The 12604-nt window shown below is 40.2% G+C and overlaps 1 protein-coding gene across 1 annotated transcript in view; it reads left to right on the top strand.

Annotated features, from left to right (window-relative positions):
• Positions 1-12604, top strand: part of galnt10 (polypeptide N-acetylgalactosaminyltransferase 10) — an 85337-nt gene that overhangs the window by 60084 nt on the left and 12649 nt on the right. Inside the window, 1 exon segment of the mRNA NM_001078976.1 lies at positions 3474-3640. Within this exon segment, the coding sequence (NP_001072444.1) occupies positions 3474-3640 (167 nt within the window).

The raw sequence follows: 12604 nt of genomic DNA, 5'->3' as shown, positions 1-12604 counted from the left end.
GCCAAAATTCCTCCAGAGCGCTGTAAAAGACTCGTTGCAAGTTATCGCAAACGCTTGATTGCAGTTATTGCTGCTAAGGGTGGCCCAACCAGTTATTAGGTTCAGGGGGCAATTACTTTTTCACACAGGGCCATGTAGGTTTGGATTTTTTTTCTCCCTAAATAATAAAAACCCTCATTTAAAAACTGCATTTTGTGTTTACTTGTGTTATCTTTGACTAATAGTTAAATGTGTTTGATGATCAGAAACATTTTGTGTGACAAACATGCACAAGAATAAGAAATCAGAAAGGGGGCAAATAGTTTTTCACACCACTGTACATAAACTATAAATACAACATGTGACAAAAAGTAACGTGACTTTAAGGATTCTGTTCCGCCAGGACTGTGGATTCGCCCAAATACCGAACTGAATCCTGGATTTGGTGCATCCCAACTCCAAAATACAGAGTCACAATGCTTTCCTAAAATTAGCAGTTTTTATAAAAATGTCTGATATTTTTGAAAAATTACCTCAAAGCTTTACAGCATCTTATCTTCTACAGGTCATTAGGTAACCTGATAAAACATCTTAAATATGAATGCCAGGGGGCCACTAAACATTTTGATGCACAAAGTGCATAGGTTTACCTAAGTATGTGGTATATAGCGAATTAAAAATGAAAATGCCCCCATATGATCTATCATTTCTGTTATTTTAACTTCTACAAAATCAACACTTTTACTGCATTTTATGTGGGGTAAAGCTGCAAAAAAGAAAGTTTACCCCAGAAAGCCAGACATCCAAAATGGGTAAATGTTTCTTTATATTCAAAGTACCAAACCACAAAACTTTCCTAAAGTTGGAGATTTTGATGAAATTTCCAAAAATCACCCTGGAGCTTCCACTTTGCGGCATCTTATTGCCCAGATATCATTAGGTACCAAGATGAGATGTCCTCAGTATGAATGCTAGGGGTTCAATGAACAGTTTGATGCCCAATGTGCATACTTGTGAGGCATGTAGGTGTCCCACAGTGAAATTACCTACATATGAGTAATTATTTCTGTCATTTCAGTTACTGCAAAATCAACACATTTTATGTGGGGTATTTTATGTGGGGTAAGGCTACAAAAGAGTACATTCAACCCAGAAAGCCATATATTTTTGGAAAGTACACATTCTGACAAATCCAAAATGAGTAAAGGTACACCAAGCTACCAAACTACAAAGCTTTTCTAAAATTAGCAGTTTTTATGACATTTCTGAAAACCACCTAAAAATGTTGCAATTTGTCACATTTTTCTTTGGCTATTTGTAGAGTTAGGGGGTCTCACGACATAATATGTCTTTTTACATTTGACTGTGACTCACAAATAAGAAAGGTTGGGGGGGGGGGGGCCCTGGTGTAACGCATATTATGTCATGAGACCCCCTAACTCTACAAATAGCCCAAGGAAACCATATATTTTCAGAAAGTACAAATTCTGACAAATCCAAAATAGTAAAAGACCTCTTTCTACACCAAAGTACCAACATGCAAAGCTATGCTAAAAACATGTAATAAATAAATAATGCAGTGATAAAAATGCAATAAAGCCACAAAGATTGTGCAAATCAATGAAATAACAAAAACTGATCCAACAGTGTGTTTAGTGGTCAGAATATGTGATCCATTAGTCATACTGCTAAATAAGCACTTTTTAGGTGCAAAAAGACAACAAGTAGGTAAAATAAATAAGTAAAAAAAGAGACAGCCCTGTGTCTGTCATGAAATGATTGGGGGATGTGATTTTTGGCATGTTATGAAATATATTATTTTATTTATTTATTTATTTTCGCCCTGCATATTGGCCAATTTTTGGGATTTTCAAAGTGACTTTTGACTAGATTTGGGCAGGTTTGGAACCTGGCAACTGCATAGATCCGATCGTGTCTGCTGCTTGGGGGTCAGTCCGTAGACAATCACAGGACCTATCATTCAAGTTTATGTGAGTCACCATTCCAATCCAGAATATGATCTTTACAAGAAAAAATACTAAGGTACATAACCTTAAAAGCAAATTTATCTCAAAATAGGCTGAAGTTATAACATGCCGCTTATTCATACATACAATTGAATTGAATTGGCACTGCATGACACTATAAATGGACACAGCTAAAGGAAGCAGACATCATTTTTTTTGAACATTTGCAATTTTATAGATTTATAATGGATAGGGGTAATTTGTATCTCTAGACCATTTAATGTGATGTTTGAAAAGTTCTCATGCTCTCTCACATTATCTCATCTCAGATTTGCTGCTAATGATTTGTAAAATGCTAAAATAATATCACTGATTAGTTTAATATGGTACTTAGACTTAGGGGCACATTTACTAATCCACGAACGATCCGAGCGTTCGATCGGCGTGTTTTTGGCGACTTTTTCGTACTTTGCGACAAAATTTGTGTGACAAAATCATATTGTCGCGCTGAGTACGAATGTTTTGGATTCATTCAAGCTTTGCTATCGTGACTTTCCTTGGTTAGAGCTGCACAGTGCCATTGATTCCTATGGGAGGCTTCCAAAATCATACACAGAAGGATCAAAGTCGGAAAGGTTTTCCTGCATTTTACGATCATTCGGATACGAAAATTTCGTGACTTTCGGATCGCCAATACGATATTATCGTGACTAATACAATTTTCTCGGAAGCATATTCATGATATTTGCGATCTTAAGAAATTATCGTATACAATCTGAATTTATTCCATTCGGGATTTGAACTCGAGTTTTCATGAATGTGCCCCTTAGTGTTGGGATAATAATGCTAAAGAAAATTTAAATAGTAAACAAACCAGTCCTTTGCATATGAGGCACATCCTTGGCTTCTTTTCACCGTGTTTTCTCCTAAGGTGGAGGGAAGCCAATGCGCTCTCATTTGCTTCCCCGGAATATTTCCCCTTCCTTCCTTCCTTCCTTGCTTACTTCCATGTTTTCCCCAGGAAAGGGCCACCCAGCTCTGCCTTGATGGTCTTCTTTGTTTTACCCAAATTCTTTTTTGATACTTTTGCTTTTCTTAACCATTTGTTAAAACCCCTGGTGTGTGGAAATGTTACATTAAATATGGGGGTTTTATTCGAGGATTCTTGAGACAAACGTATTTCTGGCACTGCTGAATGCTTTATCTGTTTTGTATACAGATGTTTATTGCCCAGAAGATTTCATGATGACAGTTTTTAAGTTGTTCTGAGGATTGTTTTACAGGAGGATGATAAATTGCTCTGCCTTGCAGACATTTTCCCATTGGGACCTGTTCTGCTCACTCTCCTTAATATAATAACATTCAGCTATCTAAATAGCCTGTTGCTGGTCGCATCTGTGCTTCACATCTCTCAGTTGCTTTTTTCCCCAAATGTAAGCTTGTTGCTCCTTAGTGGATATGAGGTCAGGGCTTGCTCTGCATGTAAAACTGACACTGTCCGCTTTTCTGTCTCCCCTGGTTTTCTAGCTGCAAGAACAAGTTTTATTTTTCGAAGTTGCCGAACACAAGCGTCATCATTCCCTTTCATAATGAAGGATGGTCCTCACTCCTGCGCACAGTGCACAGCGTACTTAACCGGTCGCCCCCAGAACTCATTGCAGAGATTGTGTTGGTGGATGACTACAGTGACAAAGGTTTGTGTGTTCTTTCAGAAGTTCATTGGTTTTAATATTACATTTACAAAAACCAGGCAATTATTAAACAGCTAGAGGTTTGCATGCCAAAAGGATGAGTAATAACATTTCTCCTCCCTTAAGGTAGGTCTCAGTATGGGGCTTACTGACTAGCCTGCCCAACTAGGGTTGCCACCTGCCCGGTTTTGACCCAGACAGCCCGGTTTTCGGGAGACCTCTCCGGGTCAAAACTCCTCACCCAGTCTTCCAAATTAAGTAAACCGGGCAGGACTCCTTTAGATTGACAGTGGCGATCAGCCATCACTGTTTGCCATGTCATAACTCTGCCCCCCAAAATCATCCATCCCCGTGACATCACCACCCTGTCCAGGTTTCCCCCAATCAGAAGGTGGCAACCCTATGCCCTGCCGATATGTGGCCAGATTTTTTTCATTCCAATGGGAACAAAGTGTCCTTGCATAAACGAGCAGATATGGCAGTGTATGGCCAGCTTTGCACGGGGGAATAAACCAAATGTGAACTACTTGATAAAGGGAAGTATCCCAAAAACATGTTTTGACCCACACTCTAAAGTATTGCTGGCATTTTTCAATATACTTATTTTTGGACTGCATGAAATTAGAAGAGCTTTGTGGGCAAACAGGACAGGGTTGTTGCGTATCTGTCCCACAATGCAAAAACAATTGGACCACATTGATGTATTAAATTACCTTAAGTGCTTTAGCAGGAATACACAGCTAATGGGGTCAATAGGCCTTGGGAAAGCCAGATAGGGCCCAATATTGGACTTTACTGTGGGGCACCTGCCCTGATAGTCTAATATCTGTCCAATAGTAACCAACTGGGAAAAGTGGCACAGAAACCCTTTGCTATAATATTGGTAAACAAGGCCATATTAAGTTTGATCTTTTCTTGCCCTTTAAGTGCAGAAACAAGATTTCCCCATTTTATAGTTAAAAACCCTGTTTTTTTTTTCACTTTAACAATAATTACTCTTAGACAGCATCTCAGACGTGCTTTGTTTGTCTAAGCCTTAAATCAGCAATTAGGTCAGCCTGATCTTGTTTTACAATGACTTTCCTTGTTCCAGTAATCTTTAGCCCCTCCAGACCAAATCGACAGCTTATCAGTAGTGTTAGGGCCTACCCATTAAAAATGCACTGTTCCAGGGTACTATTCTATTTCCCAGGGTACGAGGAAAGCTATTAAAATTCCCCATAATAAACCTTTTGCTCTTTTTTTTTTTTTTTTTTTATATGATATGATTTAAAAAATAAACATATTTTTACTGACACAAACTGATAAAATGATCTTCAGTCAGGCAAGAAACTCTTTCCTCTGGCATTGGCACAGTTGTTATACCTAAACTAGACCTTCTGCTACCCAGGGACCAGGTCGGCATTCTGACAAATTAAAGCATTCTTAAAATGTAGGTTGAACATGAAGGTATTCTAAGGGGTTTTAGATTTGAAGTGCACCTTGACGAGAGAATGAAGAGATTTGATGAATTCACTGATCCTTGGCTCTATTTAAAATGTAATCTTTCTAAAATGCATTTTTATTGCCCTGCGTTCCTTCTGGTCAAAGATCATTTGGAAACAGGCATTAGGTAACTGTGGTGTTTATCACACTAATCAGGCGGATTATTTGCCCAAGATAGACTCCCATTGGAGTGTCTTGCTCTGATAAATGGGTGTAGTTAATATGTGCAACTCTGGTACAATAAGGCAGCGCTGCAGTGGCTAGCGATTTGTCTTTGGAACTGCATCTCATTTGTATACATGTCTGCAACGTGGACAGTAGGAAAGTTGTGGCTAAACTCACTTTGCTCACAGGCTGATGTCTCTATTTGCAGAATTTGTCATTATGCAAGGCTAATTGTTACATTGTGCCATTTGCATTTTAATATTTTATATATAGTGGTGTAAGTGTATGGTGGGGTCCCCATCATTCTTGCATGTATTAAAACTGAGCAATAACCCTCTACAAAGTGTAGGCATGTGCGCTGCCATTTGGTGCATGTGCATCGATCGGGTACTATATTTGCTAGTATGTTTTAAATGGGACTGTCCATCCTGTGGCCCTAGCTGGTATTGAACTTCACTTCCAAATGCCCCAGTAGCCTTTGGCTGTTCATGTGTGCTGAGAGATGCACTTTAGCAAAAACTATAGGACTATAGTTCTTTCTCACCCTATTAGGGCTCTGGTACACGGGGAGATTAGTCGCCCGCGGCAAAACTCCCTGCTCGTGGGCGACTAATCTCCCCGAGTTGCCTTCCCCCTGCCATCCCACCGGCGAACATGTAAGTCGCCGGCGGGATGGCAGACTCGGCGGGGCGATTTCGGGAAATCGCCGAAAAAGCCTCGCGGGCGACTAATCTCCCCGTGTACCAGAGCCCTTATATTTGCTGTCCCACCATACCATCCTAGAGTCTGTTAATCCTATTGCTAATAAAGACACTTCTTTCCCAATACCACAATCGCTTCATAATTTCTATTATTCCCACTGCTACTATAGGCACAATCTCTCCTAATATACCTGCTATCCCACAGCCACAGTCCCTTCCCAGAGGCTATTATCCCCACTGCTACTATAGGCACCATCTCTCCCTACTATACCTGCTATCCCACAGCCACAGTCCCTTCCCAGAGGCTATTATCCCAGTGCTACTATAGGCACCATGTCTCGCTACTATACCTGCTATCCCACAGCCACAGTCCCTTCCCAAAGGCTATTATCCCCACTGCTACTATAGGCACCCTCTCTCTCTTCTATACCTGCTATCCCACAGCCACAGTCCCTTCCCAGAGGCTATTATCCCAGTGCTACTATAGGCACCATGTCTCGCTACTATACCTGCTATCCCACAGCCACAGTCCCTTCCCAGAGGCTATTATCCCCCCACTGCTACTAAAGGCACCATCTCTCCCTACTATACCTGCTATCCCACAGCCACAGTCCCTTCCCAGAGGCTATTATCCCCCCACTGCTACTAAAGGCACCATCTCTCCCTACTATACCTGCTATCCCACAGCCACAGTCCCTTCCCAGAGGCTATTATCCCCCCACTGCTACTATAGGCACCATCTCTCCCTACTATACCTGCTATCCCACAGCCCCAGTCCCTTCCCATAGGCTATTATTCCCACTGCTACTATAGGCACCATCTCTCCCTACTATACCTGCTATCCCACAGCCACAGTCCCTTCCCAGAGGCTATTATCCCCCCACTGCTACTATAGGCACCATCTCTCCCTACTATACCTGCTATCCCACAGCCACAGTCCCTTCCCAGAGGCTATTATCCCCCCACTGCTACTATAGGCACCATCTCTCCCTACTATACCTGCTATGCCACAGAGGCCATTATACCAACTGCTGTACTGTATGCTTATTGAAAAGATAAAATATATTGAAGGGATTCTGTCACGGCAACACATGTTTTACAAAACACATCCATCTTCCTGCAAAATCCTGAACTGAAATGTGTTTTTCAAAAGAGCAAACATATTTTAATTTGTCATGGGGCTAGACATATTCTTAGTTTCCCAGGTGCCCTGAGTCACGTGACTTGTGCTATGATAAACTTCAGTCACTGTTTACTGCTGCACTGCACGTTGGAGTGATATCACGCCCTCCCCCCCCCCCCCCCCCCCCAAGCAGCCTATCAGCAGATAACAGCTCCCTGACACCTGTATTGCTATAAATGCTCCAGTGCACCTTCTGGATGTGGATATGAGAATAGCGCTCAATAGTAATAATCCAAGCCTGGCTTACCTAAAGCTGGCCATACACGCACCGATAATATCGTACGAAACCTCATTTCGTACGATATTTGGTGCGTGTATGGCAAGTCGGTGAGTCGATGCTGCTGCTTAAAAGATTTTGATCGGGCGCCTGAGCAAAATCTGTCTTCAGGGCTGAATCGGCAGAATGAGGTAGAAATCCTATTGTTTCTACCTCCTTATCTGCCGTTTCAGTCCTGAACGGTTAGTGGCAGATTGTACGATCTAAAATCGCCACGTGTGTGGCCACCTTAAAGGTGGCCATACACGCACCGATATTATCGTACGAAACCTCGTTTCGTACGATAATCGGTGCGTGTATGGTATGTCAGCGAGCCAACCGATGTCGCAGGAAGCTGCTGAAATCGGTCGGCTCGTCGATCGGCCAGGTTAGAAAATTTTGATCGGGCGCCATAGAAGGCGCCTGACCAAAATTCTCCCTTCAGAGCTGAATCGGCAGAAGGAGGTAGAAATCCTATTGTTTCTACCTCCTTACCTGCCGATTCAGCCCTGAATGGTGTGTGGCGGATCTGACGATGTTTCGTGCGACCGATGGTCGTACGAAACATCGTCGGATCGCCACGTGTATGGCCAGCTTAAGAGAAATAGCTTATCTGAACACTGTTTCATTGTGTAGTGCCAGCTGTTTCTGAAGTGCATATGTTTGAACTGCATTATAATGAAATAAAGTATTTTAAAGTGGAGATTTTATCAAACTTATAAGTAAGTTGCTGCTTATTAGGAACACGTTGGCTTAAGTGATGTATAAATGCCATTACATCAGCACATAATTATTCTCTACACTTTCCATGTTTAAATTCTTTCTGCTCTATGGTTGTGACCTCTGTGTCCTGTTAGAGGATCCTGTATTTACTTTACCATTACCCTTTACTCCACATTTTTGTGTAGCCAGACCACATTGTTCCAGGAAGACAATGGCTTTGCAGAGTCTATATTGTTGGCTTTGGGTGTAACATGGTTTGAATCTCTTCACATTTTAGGCAAACATTTGTTTTGTAAATTTATGGAACTGGTTTCTAGATGTGCAAGTGTCTTGTGGAATCTCTGTATTCCAGGGATGCTCAATAGAATTTTATTGTCATGTACCCCGCATTCTAGCATGAATCAACCTAAAACCAGTCATTATCTTGTATACGGGAGCTGTTATATTAAAATAGCTATGTTATACAAAGAAGCCTATTGTTTGTATGTTCAAAGGAGGTGAAAGGAATGCAACTTGCACACGGCATTACCTAAGCATCGCTATACGCGCCCCCCCCCTTTCTGTACCCCTTTAATGAGAGCTCTGATATGTCATTTATATAGTGTATTCTCATTCCTAGAAACAGTTTAAAGCAAAACATAGTCACTTATGTGTGTTCTGAGGAGGCAGAAATCCTTTCCCACAATATGTTCAGTTTGGTGTGTAAGGCTGCTAAGTGACCCGCTTAATAATCATTGAAATTAAGATCAAGCGCCTATTTTTTTTTTTGCTTGTTGTAAAGCAGATGTCGTGAGGGACTGATATAGTGATGAGACATTGTAAGACACATTGTGTGGGTGTGCAAGTGTAACAGTACATAGAATTTAATGGAAGAGAAGTTTAAAAATTAAATTGTTAACTTAGGGAGAGTAATGAAAAAAATGTAATGTAATGTAGCACAGACCTGCTTTTGAGAGAATACATTGCAAGGGTTGGCAAATGATAGCATATAATATATATACAGGTATGGGATCCCTTATCCAGAAACCCGTTATCCAGAAAGTTCCGAATTACGGACTCCATTTTAATCAAATAATTCAGAATTTTAAAACTTATTTCCTTTTTCTCTGTAGTAATAAAACAGTACCTTGTAATTGATCCCAACTAAGATATAAATAATCCTTATTGGATGCAAAACAATCCTATTGGGTCTAATTAACGTTTTATTGATTTTTCTGTAGACTTAAGGTATGGAGATCCAAATTACGGAAAGACCCCTTATCCTATCTATATATATATATATATATATATAGGACCATTATCCAGTATATATATACACACACATACAGAAGAACTTATGCATTGTGTGCAGGGAGCACTCTGAAAAATGAACCCATGACTAAAGCTGCTGATGGCAAAATGCAAAAAACATGGCGCCTTGTGTTTTTAATGTATTTATTTTTGCACCCTGCTGAACTGCAGTCTTAATAGAGATAAAAGGAATTGGCCACAATGGTACCTATTTCATCTTTTCATCAATATTTACAGACAATTATAGCAAAATGAAATTCACAATGTATTAAATAATTTTAGGCCCCTTACTTGTTCCCCCCTATAGACAACACTGATCATAAATAAAAACAATACATGCTCTGAAGTATAGTTCTAAAATATATGATTATCCAATATAAATGCAAGCGGAAACTTAGGGAAAGTATCTCGGTTGGAGATCTCGTAAAGTGAGGTAGCACTGACATTGATAACATGCTCGGCACAGCTTCCATTAGCCAAGCAGATAATAACGAAAGCAAATAATTGGCATTTAAGTTGCACAGCGGTATCCTGCAGTACAGTTTCCTCGGCGCAGTAGCCATGACAATTCAGGCATCAGAATATTTATTTTTCAAATTTGATTCTCTTCTCTCTGATAAATAATTTCCTAGGCGTTGGCAGCAGTGCCACTGTGTGATTTTTCATGCTTCAATTTAAACAGCTGTTCTTTTTATTTTTTTTTTTATCCCTCAGCAATCAGAGTAAATTATTTAGCTGCGCTCTGTCTGCCAAAACCCTAATTGCCTCCCTGAGAGCCTCTTTATTTTTGCTGCAAACCTCCCTGTCTGCTCAGTCCCCAAGATTGTCTTTATAGTGCAGCGGAATTTAGTTTTACTTGGTTGCCCTTTTGCTAGAGGTTGCCCTTCAGTGCTGACTTGAATTTTTAATGGGACAGTTGGTGCTAAAACTGTAATCGCAACCTGTTGAACCTATAAACAGCCGGCATATGATGCGTGAAAGCAATATTACCCTTAGCAGCAGCAGTTATCACACTGTCAGGTAAATATCTCATTTTGGAAAATGTGGCCTTCATTTAACTCAACCTTCTTACCTGCACTGGCATTCTTATTATATGGTTGTTTCTCCAAATGTTAGTGTTGGGGAATCAGCCCCTATAAAAATATATTACTGGCAAATGTTTGTCCTGGGACAGCTTCTAAACTAAAGCACAGAAAAAGGGCATAGCAATGGAAGTTCTTCCAGTAGTCTGCTGAGCAATGCTCCAACCTAGTCACTTGTCCAGACACTTCTTAATCCACCAATGTGTAAAACTGTCATTATTAATACAAAAACCCAACTTAACTCTCTAGACCTCTGACAACAGCCGTACTCCCCCATACCTAACCGCAAGAAATGGAAAAGGTTTAAACAACATTCAGAGCTCATCTTTAAGGGTCCAGTGGAAGGTAAATGCTGTTATCTCATACCTCCCAACATTTAAAGAATGTAAAAGAGGAGCAAAAAGAAATGCACATAGTGCGGCAAAATGTTGGGCATGCTCACTGTGTGCGTGAACACACCCTCTAAATACCACGCCTGTTTTACAAAATTTGGCAGGTTATGTAAAGTTTGAACACATTTTCTTGAGGTTTTGGGGTCTTGTTTTATGCAGTTTTGCCAATAAAGGTAAAATTGCCCTTTAAGCTGCAGGTCTCCTTTGCGAACTAATTACAACTGTATGTAGGTGTTGCCTGTTAAGTATTCTGGGCTCTCTGCCAAAAGCCTACTTATATAAGTAAGGCTAAGAAACCTTTTTTGGTGCAGGAAAATAGGACAATAAGAATCCGGGACTGCAGGAGTTATTTTATCTGTAGTTATAGGCTGGAGAGAAAGGAAGAGAAATTTATAACTCATGGGAAGACATCAGAAGAGGAGAGCAAGAAACTCAGTGCTTATTTTAAAAGATACAGTGATTATGTAACTTCAAAAGCAAACCTAATCTTTGCAAGGTATAAATTCTATAAAAGAGTACAAAATTCAGGTGTAAAAAACAGTCCAAGAGTAAATGCTCCTTGCAGTGTCCCAGTAGCCCCTTAAGGAAAGACATTCCAAAGAGATTGACAGGAAGCAAAAACTGGGTGTAAAGATGATGATCCTACTAAATGAGCAAATTCATACTAGAAAAGACCCACACAGGAGAAGTAAGGTTTTTTCTAGACCCCTAAGACTAATGTCAGACGAAGCGTAGGGCGGATATTTTCGGCAAGCGGGAAAATGCTTGCCGAAAATTCCGCGCTCCGCCTCCTACATGTGCTTGCACCCGAATGAATAAGATACGCTTGGGTGCAGGCACATGTAGCTGAAATACATATAATAATGCGAGACTTTCAACCTCTCGCGTTTTTATGCGTATTTCAGTTACATGTGCCTGTACCCAAGTGTATTCCATTCGTTTGGGTGCAGGCACATGTAGGAGGTGTAGGGCGGTATTTTCGGCAAACGCTTTTCCGCTTGCCGAAAATATCCGCCCTACGCCTCGTTTGGCATTAGCCTTAGACCCAAATAAAGCAGTGAAACAAGAGCACTATCAAATGCCTACCCTAGAAGACATTACTAGCAGACTAGCAGATGCAAAGTATTTTTGTGTCCTAGATGCCAGATCAGGGTATTGACAAATAAAAGTAGACAAGGATAGTTCCATATTAACAACCTTTAACACACCACAAGGAAGGTACCACTTTAACCATCTACCATTTTTGGAAAACTATACACTACTTCTAGAACAAGATTTAGAGCTCTAAATACAAAAAAATAATAAATTCCTGTAAAATAAAAATGCCTGTTTTCATGATATAAAGATTTATACCAGAAAAGTATTTTATTGTATAGACAAAAATTAAACTGATTTGGAAAGCGTCATGTCTCCTGAACATGCCAGTACCGGATATGTAAGTTGTGTGGCGATTTCTGACTTATATAGATCAAAAACAGCAGTAAATTACCGAATTTTCAAAGCAAATATCCTGGAACATTATGTTTACCCCAGAAAACCATATATAAAATGCTGAATCCGAAATGGGTAACCTTGTCTTTCAACTCCTAAGTACCAAACAGCATTGCTTTTCTGAATTTAGCAGTTTTTATAAAAAAATTATTAGAATTCTGAAAAATCTCTTCAGAGCTTTCACTTTCAAGCATCTTAT

Source organism: Xenopus tropicalis, chromosome 3 (genome assembly GCF_000004195.4).
Source record: "Xenopus tropicalis strain Nigerian chromosome 3, UCB_Xtro_10.0, whole genome shotgun sequence".
In the NCBI taxonomy this organism is placed as follows: Eukaryota; Metazoa; Chordata; class Amphibia; order Anura; family Pipidae; genus Xenopus; species Xenopus tropicalis.
The sequence above is the reverse complement of the archived record's forward strand: the minus strand, read 5'-3'. Positions and strand labels throughout refer to the sequence as shown.